Raw genomic sequence first — 19,829 nt, forward strand, 5'->3', positions numbered from 1 at the left:
AAGAATACTCCAGACCTTGCTATGTTCTTCTTTTATACTGATGTATAATTTATATATAATAAATTACATGTATTAAAAGTGTGTAATTTGATAAGTGTATATACATACACCCATGAAAGCACTGCCATAATCAAGATAAATATTTCCACAACCCCTATAAGATTCCTTATGTCTCTTGTTAACTTCCTCCAGCCCTAACCACGCCGCCCCCACCCCCAAGTAACCACTGATCTGCTTCTGTCACTATCCACCACTTTGTATTTTCCAGAATTTCATAGAGATTGGGTCATACAGCAGGTATTCCATACTACCTGGCTTCTTTCTCCCAGCATAACTATTTTGAGCTTCACCATGTGTTGCATTTATCAATAGTTTATTCCTTTTTATTGTTAAACTGTGCCACTGTGTTGATACACCACAAATGACTTATCTGTTCACCAGTTTAGGTACATTTGAGTTGTTTCCAGTATAGGCAAGAACAAATGAAACCGTGAGCCTTTGCGCACACATCTTTATATGGGCATCTACTTTCATTTCTTGGGGTAAACAGTGAGGAGAAGAATGACAGGATCGTATGGTTGGTGTGTGTTTAATGTTTTATGAAACCCCCAAACATTCCAAATTGTTTATAATTTTATGCATCCTCAACCACACTTGGCATGGTCAGTTTCTGTTTTGTCATTTTCTGAGGGGAGGGGGATTTAAGACATTCCAATAGGCACGCAATGGTGTTCCATTTCAGTTTCAGTGTGCATTTCCCTAATGACTGATGACATTGAGCATCTTCTCACATATTTACTTACCACCTGTATATCTTCTTTGGTGAAATATCTGCTCAGATTTTTTTCCCCATTTTTTTAACTAGGTTGTTTTCTTATTATTGAGTTTTGAGAGTACACTATACAATCTGGATACAAGTCATTTACTGAATATGTGATTTGCAGAACATTTACTCCAAGTCTACAGCTTGTCTTTTCATTCTGTTAACAGCATCTTTCACAAAGCAAAACTTTTCAGGGCACCTGGGTAGCTCAGTTAGTTAAGCAACCGACTCTTGGTTTCAGTTTAGGTCATGATCTTGCAGTTCGTGAGTTGGAGTCTCATGCTGGGCTGTCAGCACAGAAACTATTTGCCATTCTCTTTCTCCCTCTCTGTCTCTCTCTCTCTCTCTCTCTGTCTCTCTCTCCCTCCCTCTCTCTCTCTCAAAATAAATAAAAATAAACTTTAAAAAACTAAAAGAGTTATTATTACTTTTTTAGGTGTAATAATAATTGGTTTTATAGCACTGGCTGGCTCAGTCAGTAGAGCACGCAACTCTTGATCTCAGAGTCATGAATTCAAGGCCCACATTGGGCACAAAGCTTCTTTTTTTTTAACTTTTTAATAATTGGTATTTTTTTAACTCCTATCTCTTTGAAATAGATACTAAAGTGTTCATGGATGAAATTATATAATGTCTGGATTTCCTTTAAAATAATAAAATGGGGTGGGGTGCCTGGGTTGCTGAGTCAGGTAAGTGACCAACTCATGGTTTTGGCTCAGGTCGTGATCTCACGGTTTGTGAATTTGAGCCCCGTGTTAGGCTCCACACTGACAGTGCTGGGATTCTCTATTTGTCTCTCTACCTCTCTCTAAATAAATAAATAAACAAACAAACTTTTAAAAATAATACTAATAATAATAAACTGGGGGTTATGAGGGAAAGTTGATAATCATGAAATAACGTTGGCCATTAGTTGACCATTCTAGAAGCTGAGTGATAGGCACATGAAGTTCATTTTAGTATTCTCTCGAATTTCATGTATGAATGAAATTTCCATACTGAGAAAGTTTTTAAAACAGCAACAAAAGCAAAGTAAGTATGGTGGGGAAGCATGGTGCTGATAACATTATCTACGAACAAAACTGTATTTTGACAACAAAAGATCATTAAAATGAATTAAGCCATTCATTCCTAACAAAAAAAAGTCAGTGGGAAGGCAGGAGTTTAAACCAGTCAATTCCTACCAATATTGTCGAAATAGTAAGACATATCAAAGCAAATATTCCTTTCATACTCACTACCACCTGTCTCAAAACATGTTTCACAACAAACATTAGTCCCATGGGATGCTATTAGCTATTATGTGAAAAAGCAATTTCACCATCATAAGTGAAAGACACAGAATTAAAGCCAAACAATTTTACAAAAGCACTTCTCGAAAAGTTAACATGACCTTGAAAAGGAAGAGCAAAGTTGGAAGACTCACATTTCCTGAATTCAAAACTACTACAAAGCTACAGTAATCAAAACAATGTGGAGCTGGTATAAGAACAGACCTATAGATCTACAGAAAAGAACTGAGAGTCCATAAATACACCCATGCATCAATGGTCAATTGATTTTTGACAAGAAGGCCAAGACCATTCTATAAAAAAGAATTTTTTTTTCATTAAGCAGTGCTGAGGCAATGGGATAGACACATTTAAAATAATAAATGTGGACCCCTACCTCACATCATATACAAAAATGAATTCAAATGGATCAATGCCCTAAATATAAGAACTAAAACCATAAAACTCTTAGAAGAAAACATAGAATTCAAGACCTCAGATTTGGCAACAGATTCTGAAATACAATACCAAAAGCATGAGTAACAAAAGAAAAATAATAAATTGGACTTCATAAAAATTTTAAATTTTGAGCATCAAAAGACATTATTAAAAAGTGAAAGGCAACCTGGAGGACAGAAGATATTTACAAATCATGTATCTGTTAATAGTCTTATAAGCAGGGGCCGCCTGGGTGGCTCAGTCAGTTAAGCACCCGACTTGGGCTCAGGTCATAATCTCACAGTTTGTGGGTTCGAGTCCCGTGTCGGGTTCTGTGCTGACAGCTCAGAGCCTGGAGCCTGCTTCAAATTCTATGACTCCCTCTCTCTCTGACCCTCCCCTGCTCACGCTGGCTCTCTCTCTCTCAGAAATAAATAAAACATTTTAAAAATGTAATTAAAGAGTCTTGTAAACAGGGGCGCCTGGGTGGCTTAGTTGGTTGAGCGTCCGACTTTCGCTTGGGTCATGATCTCGCAGTTGGTGGGTTGGAGCCCCACGTCGGGCTCTATGCTGACTGCCAGCTCAGAGCCTGGAGCCCATTTCAGAGTCTGTATCTCCCTCTCTCTCTGACACTCCCCTGCTCACGCTGTCTCTCTCTCTCTCTCTTTCTCCTAAAAATAAATAAAAATATTTTTTTTAAAAAAAGAGTCTTCTAAACAGAATATACAAAGAACTGTCACAATAAAAAGACAAACAATACAGTTAAAAAAATTAGTAAAGGGCTTGAATAGACATTTCCCCAAAAGATATGAAAATGGCCAGTAAGCATATCAAATTATGGCCAACATTATTAGTCATTAGGGAAATACACATCCAAATCACAGAGAGATATATCCTCATGCACACAAGGCTAGCTGTAATTTTTAAAGTGGAAAAAAACAAGCATTGGTGAGGATGTAGAGACATTAGAAACCTCATGAATTACCATTGGGAATGTGAACTGGTGTCACCACTATGGAAAATGGCTTCTCAGTTTCTTAAAAAGTTAAACAGAGTCACCATTATTATCCAGCATTTCCATTCCTGGGTATATATCCCAGAGAAATTAAAACATCTTCAAACAAAAACTTGTACACAAATGTTCATATCAGCATTTTTCATAACTGCCAAAAGGTAGAAACAATTCATATGTCCATCAACTGATGAATGGTAAACAAAATATGATGTATCCCTATAAAGGAATATTATTCAGCCAAAAAATTAATTAATTTTTGCTACATTAATTAATTAATGCTACAATGTATAGAAACCTTGAAAATGTTAAATGAAAGAAACCAGACACAAAGAGACCATGTATTGTATGACTTCATTTATATGAAATTTCCAGAACAGGCAAATCCATAGGGATAGAAAGTGTGTTAGGTGGTTGCCAGTAGCTAGGGAGGGAAGGAGGAACGAGCAGTGATTGCTAATGGACATGAAATGGTGAGAATGTTCTGGAATTAGAGAGTGCACAACTTTGTGAATATACTAAAAACTAATTGTATACTTTAAAAGGATGAATGTTATGTGAAATGTATCTCAACAAAAAATAAAAAGAATCCTGAGTGTAAGAACCAAAGACAACATCAAAGAAGTGACACCCACCTAAGTCAAGCTTCATAATTTCTGAAAAATGTTCCCTCTAAATGCTGACTTTGATCCTTAGAACAAGGCAGCCTCATTGGTTTTAGGTATAAAGGATGATATATACAAAGCAGAAAAAGTCTTATATTTGGCCAGATTAAAATGAGCATTACTCTAGGTAGTCCCAATCCTAGTTTTAATTTTTTTTCTTTAATTTTCTTAATATTTTACTTATTTTTTTAATGTTTTATTTATTTCTAGGAGAGAGAGAGAGAGAGACAGCGTGAGCAGGGGAGGGTCAGAGAGAGAGGGAGTCACAGACTGAAACAGGCTCCAGGCTCTGAGCTGGCAGTCAGCACAGAGCCCGACGCGGGGCTCGAACCCACGAACCGTGAGATCATGACCTGAACAAGAGTTGGTCACTGCTCACTGGCCTGGGCCACCCAGGTGCCCCTAAAAAAAAATTTTTTTTTAACGTAAACCCTACAAAATGCTCATTTTAGATTCTGCAAGTCAGAAGAAGTCTAACCAGTCACAAGAAAAGAGCCCTTAGGCACCGAGAACAAAAAATTAGAATAAGAAAAAAGTTAATAAAGACAGATAGAGGGAAGAAACCAGTCTAACAAAGTTAACTTCTTTTCAGACTCCAAAAATCATATTCATAAGCTTCTATTATCAAGATAATAGTCTTATATTTTATTAAAATGCAGAATATTCAGTGATTCTACGATAAAAGAATCTACAATTCAAGTCTTCTTTTTCATTTCTTATGTATATGTTATGTCATACTAATTAATCATCTGATTTTCATTCCAAAAGTCAAGGAGAGGTTCTGTTATTCCTGCCTAGACCAAAACTAAATGGGTTGAAATAATAAGCCAGAGATCACATCTTTATTTTCATACCTTCCTGCTTTTAATGAATGTCCAGAAGAAAACAACTTTATCAACTGTTATTACTAACACTATCAATTAATCAGTGAGGACAGAAAAAAATCTTCAAAGATTTAAACAAACTTCGAAGAATGGACTTTGTTGATAGACACAATTAAATTAAAGCCCTCCTGATAAATATTTTTTTTAATCTCCTAGCCTAGTGAATTAATTCTTATATCCAGCAGATGGTGCTAGAGGAACATCAATGTGCTGTTCACAAAATTTTTTTTTTTCCAATAATACTGCCTAAGAAAACCAGTGCAATCATAAACTGGCTATTAGTATCCAGTCCTAACATAATCAACAAAGCAAGGACAGAAATCATAACGGGATTCAGGTTAAAATACAAAAACCAACATAAATTCACATTTACCACAAGTCAATTTAAGCATACATAGGTTTGCCTATAATACAAGCACTACACTATCCTATGTCTGTTCCTTAACACTATGAACCACAGAGTTCTTTATGTAACACAAAACGAGCATGTATTTTATCATTTATTGGCTGATTTTCATGCCCCTTCCTACTGCAACACACTGCCAAGAGATTTTTATTTCAATAAATACTATATATTCATAACTATTTCATTATTTTATTATTTATATCTCATTCAATCATGTTCAGCCCAATTAGATAATCTACTTCACTTCTAACAAGTGAATGTTTGTTGTCTGAAGAAGGTAGTTTAGAGAAGGACGTCTCCTGTTCAACCCCCTGGTACATGTTATTTTATCATAACACAGCATATGAGCCGCCAACTCCAATTCAGCAGCAGAACTAACCAAACATTTCCAGACCACATTTGTTCTCTGCACCACATCTGCTCATGCGGCTTCCATGGGTCTGTTCCAAAAGTTTCACAAAAGTTATGAAAACAGATGTGTACACTGCTGAAAGGCTGAGCAAAAAAAAAAAGCTCCTACTACATTACTTCCTCCTCAAATAGAATATAAGTAGCTCATAGGATCACAGTGAACTTAAAGGAATTAGTCAAGCAGCAAAACTCTGATACACTAAATTTAGCTCACTAAAATGAACAAGACAACTTAGGAGAGGAAATGTCACAAAAGTGCATACTAGAGACTTCTCAGTAGAACGGTATATAGCACCGTTTCCAAAACAGTTGCACAAGGTTTATGCCAGAATGTCAACAGCTGTATAAATAGAAAGTGGCTATTTATTGAACTCTTTTTCCAGATGTTATCACCTGGTATTTCCCATTAATGGACACGTTCACAGTAACCAAATGAGTAATAGTTCATCTTCAAAAAGATAATTCTAAGGAACTGAATCATCACAGACTGATTAATCGATATTTTAAGGGTAAGTGTATTTTGTTATATTTTAGTGACTGCAAATAATTTTTCATATGTGTGTGTAAACAATTAACTACAAAACTTATTTCTTCCTGGGGTGGAGCAGAAGTAGTTATTATACTTTGAGACTTTTTTTTTTTTTGAGAGAAAAAGAGAGAGAGAGAGAGAGAGAGAGAGAGAGTGTGTGTGTGTGTGTGTGTGTGTGTGTGTGTGTGAGGGAGAGGGGCAGAGAGGGAGAGAAGGAATCTTACACAGGCTCATACCCAGCACAAGTCCCACAGTCGATCTCACAACAATGAGATCATGACCGGAGCTGGACACTTAACTGACTGAGCCACCCCGACACCCCTGTACTTTGAGGCTTTAAAGTGAAGATCTCAAAGTATTTTTTATTATTAAAAAAAAAAAACCTTAAAGGATCAAAATCTCTAACTATTTGAAAGTATTTGAATAACAGAGGCACCATAATACCCTATCACTTAAACTGAGTCAAATACTGAAGGACTGTAACAAAGAAAATCTGAGTCCTTTACTATCCCAGGGGTGCCTGGCTATCACAATCAGTAGACATGCGGCTCTTGACCTTGGGATCGTGAGTTCAAGCTAATTTAATCTAATTAATTTAATCTAATTTAATTTAAAAATAAACATCAACAGGAGTGCCTGGGTGGCTCAGTTGGTTAAACACCCAACTTCAGCTCAGGTCATGATCTCACAGTTCATGGGTTCAAGCCCTGCACCATCAGTGCAGAGCCTGCTTGAGTGTCTCTCTCTCCCTCTCTCTCTTCCACTACCCACTCGTGCTTTCTCTCTCTCTCAAAATAAATAAACTTAAAGTAAATAGATAAACACATACATAAATAAAAATAAAAGTAAAATTACACAGCAGTTTCAAGAAATAGGCGAATGTACCAATATTCAGAGCCCTCCATCCATGCCCATCATCTGGACCGTGGTTAACTGTGAAGTTTTCAGAGAGGGAACACAAAGCTCGTCACTGGGGGCAGCAACAATCAGGGACTGAACAGTTTCAGAACAGACAGAGGAAAGCAAGCCAATGACTACCACACATTTGTATTCACCGGGAGGGAATAATGAAGTCTATCATTCAGACTGTAAACAGTTTAATGGAAAAAAAGAGCTTTTATTACTTTTACATATAATAAAAGAAACCACAAAAAATGAAAATAACAAATTTCAGGAACAGAATTGATACAATACAGATTCTGGTCATAAATTAATTTAGCATCTCTAAAAATCATCTTTACCTTTCCTGGCAACAAAAACTTCAGTATCCAATAAATTTGTTAATAAACTCCCAATTTTAAAGTCCATTATGAACATAAATACAAAAATATATAATGCTTCTAAGCACAATTACATAACCCAGGTGATTTCATCATTTACTTTAATTACCTTATAATTATAATGAACACAAACAGGTGTTTAAAAATCCTTCCTACAAACACATGATGCCTTTAAAAAGTGAAATCAGATAATGTTGGCTTCACAGACAATAGGAAAGGTAAGATTCATTTTTCATTACCTTTTTCACTTGAGTATAGTACACATACAGAGAAAGAAGCTACTATACTCTACCCTGCTTTCTGTAACTATAACATAGAATATGACTGACAGAGGCAATTCAGAATTTATTTGCAGGCTGTTCTCACTCCACTGTAATCTTCACAAGACTGCTCAGTTCTCTATTAGGTTTGCATCTTCTCTTTTCTCTTTTCTTATTGAGTTAAGTTTATTTCCCATGATAAAAAAAAAAAAACCCTCCCCTAGTTGTAAAGAGGTTTATAAAAGCCACAGATATTTCTTTTTCCAGTTCACTCTTCCCTTGGTTCAGCGGTATCTAGCACCACATTTATAAAATTGGATTGGGAGTTTGCTCTCTTTTTTAAATCTCAGAAACCATTGATCCATGTTAAGATGATTAAGACACAAAGTGGTATATAGTTTATCAGATTTTTAATGCAAATTATATATATATATTTGTGTATATATATATATAGATATAAACTGCTTTGGTCCATGCACATTAAGAAACCACCATTTTATGAAATGCAACTGTTAAAAAGCTTCACTAAAATTTACAACATTGATTAGGCTACACATCTGTTGTATTAGTTGCTTTAGTCTAATTTAACGTTACTAACATTAAATACTATGTTCTAGTAAAGTAAAATGTTAACAATTTCCCTCTTTATTATCTTTATTAACATCATCTCATTTATTTTTATATTAATCCTCATATTTCATGAATCTTATAGTAATCCTTTTTTTTTAAAACTACCACTGACAATTACTTAAGTCCCTAGAATTACTAATAGTTAATGTCTCCACAAGTGAATATAAAAGTAGCATAAAATGCTCTCTAGAACTTTAACTTTTCCTTCATTATGTCATCATCTGGCCAAGAGTCGAGATAAAGTATATTCATTTAAATATTTTTTTATTTATTTTGAGAGAGAGAGAGAGACCAAGAGTGTGCACGCACAAGCTGGGGAAGGACAGAGAGAAAGGGAGACAGAATCCCAAGCAGGCTACGTACCATCAGCACAGGACCAGATGTGGGGCTCAAACTCACAAGCTACGAGATCATGACCTGAGCCAAGATCGAGAGTCAGACACTCTACCAACTGAGCCACCAGGTGCCCGTATAAAGCAAAACTTAAAAATTTTTAAATTTAAAATGTTTAAATATGAAGAATTGTAGATCAGTCAGGTGACTACATTGTCCACTTATAAAATTCTTATAAATAGAATAAAAATTGAGACAATCTGGACTACCCTTGAAAGCTTCAAATTCTCCAAAAGCAGAGACCTAGTATTACCAAAAGTAATTACAGTGTAGCTAAGAAAAACCACAAAGTAAAGCTACTCTAAAACAATTTTATGTCTACAACATCAATCAATAAAAAAAGAAACTGGGGCAAGTAATTTTACAAGGAAAAGTCAATACTGAGTTATCCAAAAATAAATCCTAAAGTTTAGGCATTAGACATTCCCTCAATTCAGTCAAAACAGGCTTTATAAGAATGTTATATATATGTTATATGTTATAACAACAAAAAATAATTTTAAATAAACACAGAAATCACTGTTATCTAGTACTTCTTCACACCTATAAGGCAATTAGAATGTTTTCAGTGACGATCATAGAGTTTTATAGCATCCTTTTAAAAAAAAAAAAAACTTAATGTTGTTTTAATTTATTTCTGAGAGGGAGAGAGAGAGGCAGCGTGAGCAGGGGAGGGTCAGAGAGAAAGAGGGAGATCTGAAGCAGGCTCCAGGCTCTGAGCTAGCTGTCAGCACAGAGCCCAACAGAGGGTTCAAACCCACGAACCGTGAGATCATGACCTGAGCCAAAGTCGGACACGTAATCAACTGAGCCACCCAGGCGCCCAAGGTTTTATAGCATTCTAAAGTGACTTTTTTTTTTTTCAGTTTACTTATTTAAGTAAGCTCTACACCAGTGTGGGACTCAAACTCACAAGCCCGAGATCAAGAGTCGTGTGTTCTTCTGAGATCAAGAACCAGCCAGGTGCTTCCTAAAGTGACTTCTAAATGAGTTGTTTTTTTTTTTAATTCTAACCATATTCAGACTCTATTCTAATCTTTTAATAAGCCATCCATAAACCATACAATATTTTTAAATGATGATTAAAATATGATACATTCCTGAATTAATTGGCCTGAAAAAACCATTCATCATAAGTGATAAATAACCTAAAATATTATTGAGGATATTATCTCATTTTTTATTTGTTCCCTAACTTTACATAAAATTAGACCACGTGTGAGTAATTTTATCTTTGCCGAGTTCACACGTAGCATTATTATTGAGAGTTCCTATACACCCCACACCAAGTGTCCCTTATTATTAACATCTTACATTTGTACAGTACAGATAACCCATTAAAATGGACAATGAGGGGCACCTAGGTGGCTCAGTCAGTTAAGCATCTGACTTCAGCTCAGGTCATGATCTTGCGGTTTTGTGAGTTTGAACCCCGTGTGGGTTTCCGTCCTGACAGCTAGCTCAGAGCCTGGAGGATGCTTCAGATTCTGTGTCTCCCTCTCTCTCTCCCCCTCCTCTGCTCATGTTCTGTCTCTCTATTAAAAATTAATAAACATTAAAAAAATTAAAAACAAAAAAATGAATAAACTAAAAAATAATAAAAATAAATAAAATAGACTATTAATAGAAATTTCTCCAATAACATACAAATGGCCAACAAGCACACGAAGCAGCATTCAATATCACTAGTCATTAGAGAAATGCAAACCAAGACCAAAATAACATTCCATTACACACCAACCACCATGGCTTTCATCAAAAAGACTGATAATAACAAGTACTGGTGAGGATCTGAAGAAACTGGAACCCATATTTGCTGATGGAATGTAAAATGGTGCCACCACTGTGCAAAATAGTGCCACTGTCCTCAAAAAATAGAATACAGAGTTAACCAGCAACTCCACTTCTAGGTATATACCCAAGAAAACTGAAAACATGTTCATAAAGGCATTATACATAATAACTAAAAAGTGAAAACAAAACAAATGCCTATCAACTGAGAAATGAATACACAAAATGTGGTATATAATACGATGGGATATTATTCAGTAATAAAAAGGAATGAAGTACTGATACATGATACAACATGGATGAATCGTGGAAACATCACACTAAGTGAAAAATCACAAAAGACTACAAATTGCATGATAATATTAATAGGAAATGTCCAGAATCAGCAAATAGAGATAGAAAGCAGAGTAGCAGTTGCTTAGCACTGAGAGAGAGAGAGGAATAGGAGAATCCTGGCTAACAGGAATGGGGTTTTTTCTTGAAGAAGTAGAAACATTCCTTTTGCGGAGGGGGAGACAGCATGTGAACAGGGGAAAGGGACAGAAGGAGAGAGAGAGAGAGAGAGAGAGAGAGAGAGAGAATCTTAATCAGGCTCCACACTCAGCATGGTGCCCAACGTGGGGCTTGATCCCACGATCCTGGGATCATGACCTGAGCTGCAATCAAGAGTCGGATGTTCATCTGACTGAGCCACTCAGATGCCCTGTACATACGTTCTAAAGTTGATTGTGGTGATAGTTGCACAACTCTATGAATATGCTGAAAATCACTGAACGGTGTACTATAAACGGGTGAATTTATAGCATGTAAATTATATCTCAATAAAGATTTTTTTAAATATCATCAGTATTAGAACTTTAACCTCCAGACACCCATATCCACCCCAAGTAGGCAAACAACTACCCCTCCCTAACCACTAGACACACCTGAGGTTTATCATCTAGAGAGTGTGAATCTGAACCAGAGGCTGGACATAGGAATTCACAGGGAGGGGGTGTGGAGGGGAGTACACAAGGCTAAAACCAGGGGAAAGTCTGTGTGCTGAACAGTATGATGTGCAAATTTTCTCTCCATGTCCTTCCATTTTATAACCACTATAGAGCACCCTAGCAGAGCACTCTGTAGAAGCTACTAAAACACAGAGAGAAGTCCTACAGATTATAACATTCAAAGTTTCACAATGTAATATTTACCATAATTCCTTATCATCCTATAACAAGGCTTCCCTAAGCCCCATACTTCTACTGAACTGTCTACTCAACATCTCCACGTTGATGTCTACCAGGCATGCCAATTTCACATACCTAAAAGCAAAATCCTGACCGCTCCTAAATCTACTCCACGTGCATTCTTTGCCAGTTATAGGAAAATGGAAATGACATTCACTTGTTTGCTCATGCCAGAATCTTTGGCATTCTCCTTTACCCCCTCTTTTTTTCTCACAAGCCAGATGCAATTAACTGGCAAATTAACTGGCAAATCATCCAAAATACATACAAATCCAACCCCCTCCACTACATGATATATCTCACCTAGGTAACTTTAATAGTGTCCTAACTAGTCTCTTAACAACCTATTCTCCAGAGAGTATAAAGAATGATGCTTTTCCAACAAATCTGACAGGGCAGATCAGGCCTCTGCTCAAAACCTCCCAAGGGCTTTCATCTCACTCAGACAAAAGCCACAGTTCTTACAATGAATTATAGAAGGCTGTCAAGACTAGAAAATCTGCCTACCCTTCTGTATATCCTGCTGGCCTATCCATGTCAGTCCCATTGACCTACTTGCTATTCCTCAAACATTCCAAGCACACTCACATCTCATGGCCTTTGTACTTCCTTCTACCCCGAATACTCTTCGTCCAGATATCTACATGGCTGCCCCTGCCTTTCTTTAGGTCTCTACTCAAATGCCATCTTATCAAGTCAGCCTTCCATGAACATTATCCTAAAAGGGTAACTGTCCTGTCCCATCACTCATTTCTTCCCCTGGTCTGCTTTATTACTCTCCACATGGCTTATCATGTTTTGTTTCATCTAATGTGTGATTCTCCCTGACTAGAGTGTCAGCTTCAAGAAGGAAGAGACTTTGTTCACTGCTATGCCTCAAGCACCCTGAAGTGTGCCTAAAACTCTCTATAAATACCTACTGACTAAACAAATGAATACAGTAGTCATAGGAACAGGATGCTATAAAAATGGTACAGAGAACAAGAACTCTCAGAAATTAAAAATAAAACGGAAAATATTCAATTAGAAGATTAGAAAGTAAAGTCAAGTAAGTCTCTCAAGAAGCCACCATAACTAAAAGACAAAGACAATAGAAAGGTAAAAAAAAAAAAAAAAAAAGTAAAACATCAATCCAGTTTGTCTAACATTTGATTTTTTTAATATTTTTTATGTTTATTTATTTTTGAAAGAGAGACCACGAGTGGGAGAGGGGCAGAGAGAGAGGCACAGAATCAGAAGGAGGCTTCAGGTTTTGAGTTGTCAGCACAGAGTCCAACACGAGGCTCAAACCCATGAGCTGTGAGATCATGACCTGAGCCGAAGTCGGACGCCTAACCAACTGAGCCACCCAGATTCCCCTAACATTTTAATAATAAAAGCCTGAGAAAGAGAGAACAGAAAAAAAAAAAAAAAAAACCTGAGGTAAAAATTATGAGGAAATAACACATGAGGATTCCTAAAAATGAAGGGCATGAGTTTCCTAACTAAAATGGTCAGCATGCCCTGCATATTGAATAAAAAAGATCCATACAAAGAAACATTGTTTGTTTGATGTTCTGTAACTGCAGAGTCAGTGGGAACTCAATACCACAAATAATTCTGAGAATATACAAATACAAGGAACAAAAAAAAATTACAGATGGAGAATCTTTAGATTAAGAGAGATTCACAAAACATATCAACCAATTGTAATGTATAGACCTAACAGGAACTCTGACTTAAGTCCCAGAGTTACACACATTTACGTTGTTTATGAAGCAAATTGAAATGTGAATAATGCCTGGATATTTGACTGTATTGAGTAATCACTGTCGATTTAGACTTGATATTCATAATGTAACTATAAATAAAGACCCCTTATTTTTTAGTCATAATGAAATATTTTTGGTTAAAATAATATGATACCTGGGATTCATTTCACTTTAATAGGAAGGGGGAAAGCAAGTGGGGTATAAATGATAAAATAATGGCCATATGTAAGTCATTGTTGAAGCTGGTGACCAGTACATTAGGTTCATTATACTATTCTCTTCACTTTTTAAAATCTGTTTAAAGCTTTCCATGTAAAAAAATTTTTGAAAGAAACAGAGGGCCAAGAAATCTTACAGATAGGGATGATGAGAATGAGCAAAGGATCACCGACAAATGTACCCCCTTCAAGGCTTTATACCTTTCCAAGTCCCACCAGCAAGGTATACCTTGGCAACACCAGGTGCTATCTTTTTCTTTAATCTTAGCATTTTGAGTATTATAGCCTTTCTTACATCATGGTGAGATTTAGAATTTTTCATGTGTTTGTTTTCCATCTGAACATCTTTCACATCTTCCCCAATGTCCTTGGAAGATTTTTTTTTTCGTAAAGGTTTTCTCCTTTTTTCTCATCAAGAGTGTGGGATTTACATAGAGAGATACAGAGACAGAGTTATATTTACCCTTTCCTGTAAGTATTTTTCTCATTTGTTTGTCTTTTTACCTTATTTGAAGTGGACAATTTACTTATATGGTAAAACGCTGGATTGCAAGTAACTTGTTCTGCGAGTGTTCCACAAGATGAGCAAACATTTCTAATAAATTTTAACCTGATAAACGAGCGATGTCTTGCAATAGGAGTAGTACTTGATGCCAAAACTCACATGATCACAACTAAGCCAGTGGTGGTTCTCTCTCTCTCTCTCTCTCATTCACTGCAGGATTGTGGGTGATCATCTCCCATGCTGAAATGCCTGATCTGATCTCAGGCTTCGGTGTTTAGCAGAAATTGGTGATTTTTCAGAACGTTGAAAAGTGCCCACAACTGGCACTACTGTATTTTTTGTCACTTCAAAGCACCTATGGACTGTCCTTTGCTTTTCCATTCAAGAGGAAGCTTAGGAATGCTTTGCCTCATTCTAGGTCAGGCTGCCTGCGGATATGGACGCTTTCTTCTGCAGCCTTATTACCAGTTACATTAAATAGAGTAGACGACAAGAGTTTATTTATACTGTACAGTAGTCAACATCCATGTGAGCATATACAAAGGTCCATAGGACAAGCCAATAGACAGCAGTGATTCCATTAGTGACCATGAAAGTCGTCCTACACAATAACCCTCCTCTCTTTTGTCTCACTCACACCAGCCACTAAGGCTTTCAAAGGTAATTGTAGGTTAATTTATTTCTCTTTATATTTTGTATTTTTTTATTTTGTATTATATTACAGTATTGTAATCATTTTTATATGAATATTTTGGAGCTATGGAATAAATCATCTGAGTTTCCATTATTTCTTATGGGGAAATTCGCTTTGATAAATAAATGCTTTGGATTACAAGCATGTTTCCAAAACAAATTATGCTCATAAACCAAGGTTTTACTGTATACGACTTTAATTTTTCATAGTCAAAGCTATAAATCTATTCCTTTACGATTTTGTTCCTTTGCTTTTATGATTAGTAGTAAGTCATACTGCAATCAGAGAGCAAAAGAACTTAAATTTTCTTCTTCTTAGTTTATCAGCGTTTAATATTTTACTCTTTCTTAATCCAAGTGGAACTTATTTCAGAATACAATGTAAGATAGGAATCTAATTTTATTTTGTCCCAAATAGGTAACCAATTGTTTCAACATGACCCACTGAATAATCTTTCCTATCCTCACTGATTTAAAATGGTATGTTAAGATACTAGATTTTATATATATTCAGTAAGTCTACTATTGGCCTTTCAATTCTGTGCCATTTAAAGTTTGCTCTTAGAGTTAGCATACTTTTTGGCCACTCAACAATCTCTTTTCCCCTTCTTTTGGTACCAGAACCCTAATTTTCTTTATAAAAATTTCTTTTGGGGGCTTTATTTTTTTATTTATTTTTTTTTTTTTTGAGAGAGAGAGAGAGAGAAAGATAAGAGTGCAAGTAGAGGAGGGGCAGAGAGACAGGAAGACACCAATCATGCAGGACTTGAACTCGTGAACTATAAGATCATGACCTGAGCTGGAGTCCCTGCTTAACCAAGTAGGCGCTCTGTGGCTTTTTTTTTAAGTTTATTTATTTTGAGAGAGAGAGAGAGAGAGAGAGAGACTCCCAGGCAGGCTCTGTGATATCAATGCAGAGCCCAACACAGGGCTCAAACCTACCAACCACGATCATGACCTGAGCCAAAATCAAGAATCGGATGCTTAACCAACTGAGTCACCCAGGCACCCCTAGGCTTTATTTTTAGTAGAACTGAGAGAGATTTATTTGGAGCAAGCTCCCTCTTTCAATCAAATATTTTCTCTCTGGAATTTGAATCCTAAATAAAGGTACAAAAGGAATGATACCAAATTGTTATTGATAAAATAAAAATTGAGGATACTAATTCATCCCAGTTTCATCCATCATTTCTGTTCCCAAGCCTTCTAGAAACGCTCTGAGATTCATTTTGAAGCCTAACTCCCTAGGTTTCATCCTGATTCTGTGAATATGATTACCATATTCTTCACTGAATTCCCTATTTAAGTTAACCAAAGTTGCTTTCTATTGCATACAACCAAAACACCACAACTGATACATTACTAAAGCTTTAGAGCATGTATTAACTCTGAAACAGTGAGCCCCAGCTCATCACTCTTATCGAAGTGCTTTAGAAACTTTTGTGTAGCTCCTTAGTCTTCAACATGAATTTCCGAATCTGTCTTCCCAAAATAATTTCACTGAATTTTTTATTGGAACTGTTTTAACCCATAATAAAATCCAGGGAGGATTCATATTGTTACAGGATTGAGCATCCCCAAAATGTCTTACCATTTTCTTGAAAACTCTCAGCTAAATTTTGTAGATTTTAAGGTGCTTGTAGTTGATTATATTCCTGTGAAGAAAACTTCTTAAATATTTTAAATATTGTATTCTCTGATTATTGCTGCTATGTAAGAATGTAAATACAAGTGTCACATATTATTTTCTTTCCGGCCTCCTTACTGAATGTTTTTACTAGTATTAATAATTCTAAAGTTGATTTTCTTGATTATTTAGGGTATAACTGTATCATCTGAAAATAATAAGAGACACACCTCCTTTCCCACAACAATAATTTCTTATTGTTGTCCTTCCATCATATACCTCTTTGGCTGAAATTTCCAGAAAAATGTTAAATGACAGCAGTGAGTTTAACCAGAACATCTCTAGCATTTTATCATTGGATTCACTTCATAAATGTTTATTTACCTAATAACAATTATAAATTATGTTTAAAACAAAACTTCTTTATCTATTGAAATACTTCATTTCCCAAACAACAAAAGGAAATTTTATTTTTTTTTTAAATATTTTTATTTATTTCTAGGAGAGAGAGAGAGACAGCGTGAGCAGCGGAGGGTCAGAGAGAGAGGGAGTCACAGACTGAAACAGGCTCCAGGCTCTGAGCTGGCAGTCAGCACAGAGCCCGACGCGGGGCTCGAACCCACGAACCGCGAGATCATGACCTAAGCGAAAGTCGGACGCTTAACCGACTAAGCCACCCAGGTGCCCCAAAAGGAAATTTTAAAAAGGAAGAATGAACACATAGATTTCTCTCAAAATTAATTAAATTGACCATCAGCATCATTCTCTCATAAAAATCACATTTTTCATATGTAAATTGATGCTTCTTTCCCATTTACGTCTTACCCACAAAACCATGCAGCTGGTACAGGATTCAAACTACAAAATTAGAACTTAGTGGTATGTGTGCAAAATCCTTTCCTGTGTTGCTTCCTCAACCTTATAATTTAAACAATTACCCTCAAATTTTCCAAATATTCCATAAGCACTGTTCAAAATGGATAGTTTTTAAAAATTAGGGGCAAATATAATTTACTCAGATACAAAGTTTTCAAAGAATCCAAATATTCAATATAAAAAAATGCTGCAAAAATTAGGATTTTTTTTTAATTTTTTAAACATTTATTTATTATTGAGAAACAGAGAGAGACTGCATGAGCATGAGAGGGGCAGAGAGAGGGGGAGACACAGAATCCAAAGCAGGATCCAGTCTCTGAGCTGTCAGCACGAAACCCAACATGGAGCTTGAACCCACAAGCGGTGAGATCATGACCTGAGCCGAAGTTGGACACTCAACCGACTAAGCCACCCAGGCGCCTCGAAAAAATTAGTTTTATATTTTATTACAGAGTAAAATTTTCTCTGATCTTAAATTACTGACTGGATAACATATATATGTTTGTTTGTTTGTTTTCATTTTTATTTTAGAGACTGAGCACAGGAGCAGGGGAGTGGGGCAGAGGGAGAGAGAGAATCTTAAGGAGGCTCCATGCTCAGCACCGAGCCTGACACAGGGCTTGATCTCATGACCCTAGGATCATGACCTGAGCTAAAATCAAGAGTCACACGCCCTACCAGCCAAACTACCCAGATGCCCCAACATATATACGGTTTAAAAGAATGAGGAAAATATACCTCAAACTCTTTTCTAAGACGTTCTTCTCGTTGGGTGCTAAATTCAAGCTCACTCGTTTGTCGCCGTAAAAGGTCAGAGCAGTCCATGTGTTCAGCTTCTAATTTCTCTACCTTCTTGTGCATATTTTGTACAGCATTATCTTGCTCCTGAAAAATAATTCATTTAAGTTTATTAGTCAACTATGACAAAAATTTATTTTATAGAAGAAGTAACTAAATCTGTGCTTTAACCACAACAGGTTAATTTATACGAGAGACCCTCAAACAACATAAGACCCTGCACTGACCCATGCACAGTCGAAAAATCTGTATATGACTTGTGACTCTGCAAAATTAAGGACCAATAGCCTACTGTTAACTGTAGTCTACTGTAGCCTTACTCATAACACAAATAGTCGATTACCCGTATTTTCTATGTTATATGTATTTACAAGGTGTTCTTAAAATACTTAACTTTTTAATTTTTTCACATATTTCTAAGAGACACAGTTCATCTCTAAGTTTTTTCAAATTGTCCAAAAGCTCCAAAAAAATTTCTAACATATTAAAAAAGAGCCACAGGTAAGTGGATGAAGTTCAAGGATCCATATTTTTCAAGGGTCTTATAGACACTGGCTCTTATAGGCAAGAGGGGTCTAGATATTCCAGCAATGTTTCAGAATATACACATGGTCAAAGCACACTACTGGAAATTTACAATTTTAAAAATCTGATTAATAAATGTTGTAGTTGAAAATGTATACAGTTCTCTATAATGTTATGCTAGTTCAATTGACCTCTGAGGTTATTTACATAATGCTGTAGTCCAACCACCATATATGTTCTCCCCCTCATTAAAATTTTAAAATATTTTGTAATACAAATGTACATTGCCCCTTTGTGTGATAAGAAATATTAGCTTGAATGCTTAATAATGACCCTTGCGAGATTTTTATGTGAGCTCACGGTACTGTAACTGTGGTCATAGCTCTTAAAGCTGCATCCACTAGGTGGCTGTGTTTCGTTTCCTTCAGCTTTCAACTTTTTAACTCTTTGCTGTATTATTGAAAGAAAGAGAACATCAGGTAGTCTTCTACCTAAATCTCTCCATCTCCTTTTCCAACTGAATTCAGAAATCAGACAGAGGTGAATTTTATGAGAGTTCAAACATAAAGTAACACACGTATCAAAGGTATTTTCCACAATAACACGTCTAGATTCATCATTCCCACTGAGGTAGATCTCTGACAAAGGCTTCTCTCCCACTTTCCCCCCACCAGCACAATCTTATTCAGACACATGTACAAGTATTTCTTATTATGATTTCAAGTATTACTAGCCACTCAAAGGGTGTCATCAGAGTCTGAGAGAAAATGTCACAAGCATCAAATACAATTCTCTATAAAAGATTCTAATTTGA

The 19,829-nt window shown here is 36.1% G+C and overlaps 1 protein-coding gene across 1 annotated transcript in view; it reads right to left on the bottom strand.

Moving 5' to 3' along the window:
• CCDC171 (coiled-coil domain containing 171) overlaps nt 1-19,829 on the bottom strand; it is a 293,576-nt gene that overhangs the window by 235,028 nt on the left and 38,719 nt on the right. Inside the window, exon 7 of the mRNA XM_039240931.1 lies at nt 18,431-18,577. Within this exon, the coding sequence (XP_039096862.1) occupies nt 18,431-18,577 (147 nt within the window). The remainder of the gene's footprint in view (nt 1-18,430; nt 18,578-19,829) is intronic.

This window comes from Hyaena hyaena, unplaced genomic scaffold (assembly GCF_003009895.1).
Source record: "Hyaena hyaena isolate Hyena2069 unplaced genomic scaffold, ASM300989v1 scaffold_185, whole genome shotgun sequence".
Lineage (NCBI taxonomy): Eukaryota > Metazoa > Chordata > Mammalia > Carnivora > Hyaenidae > Hyaena > Hyaena hyaena.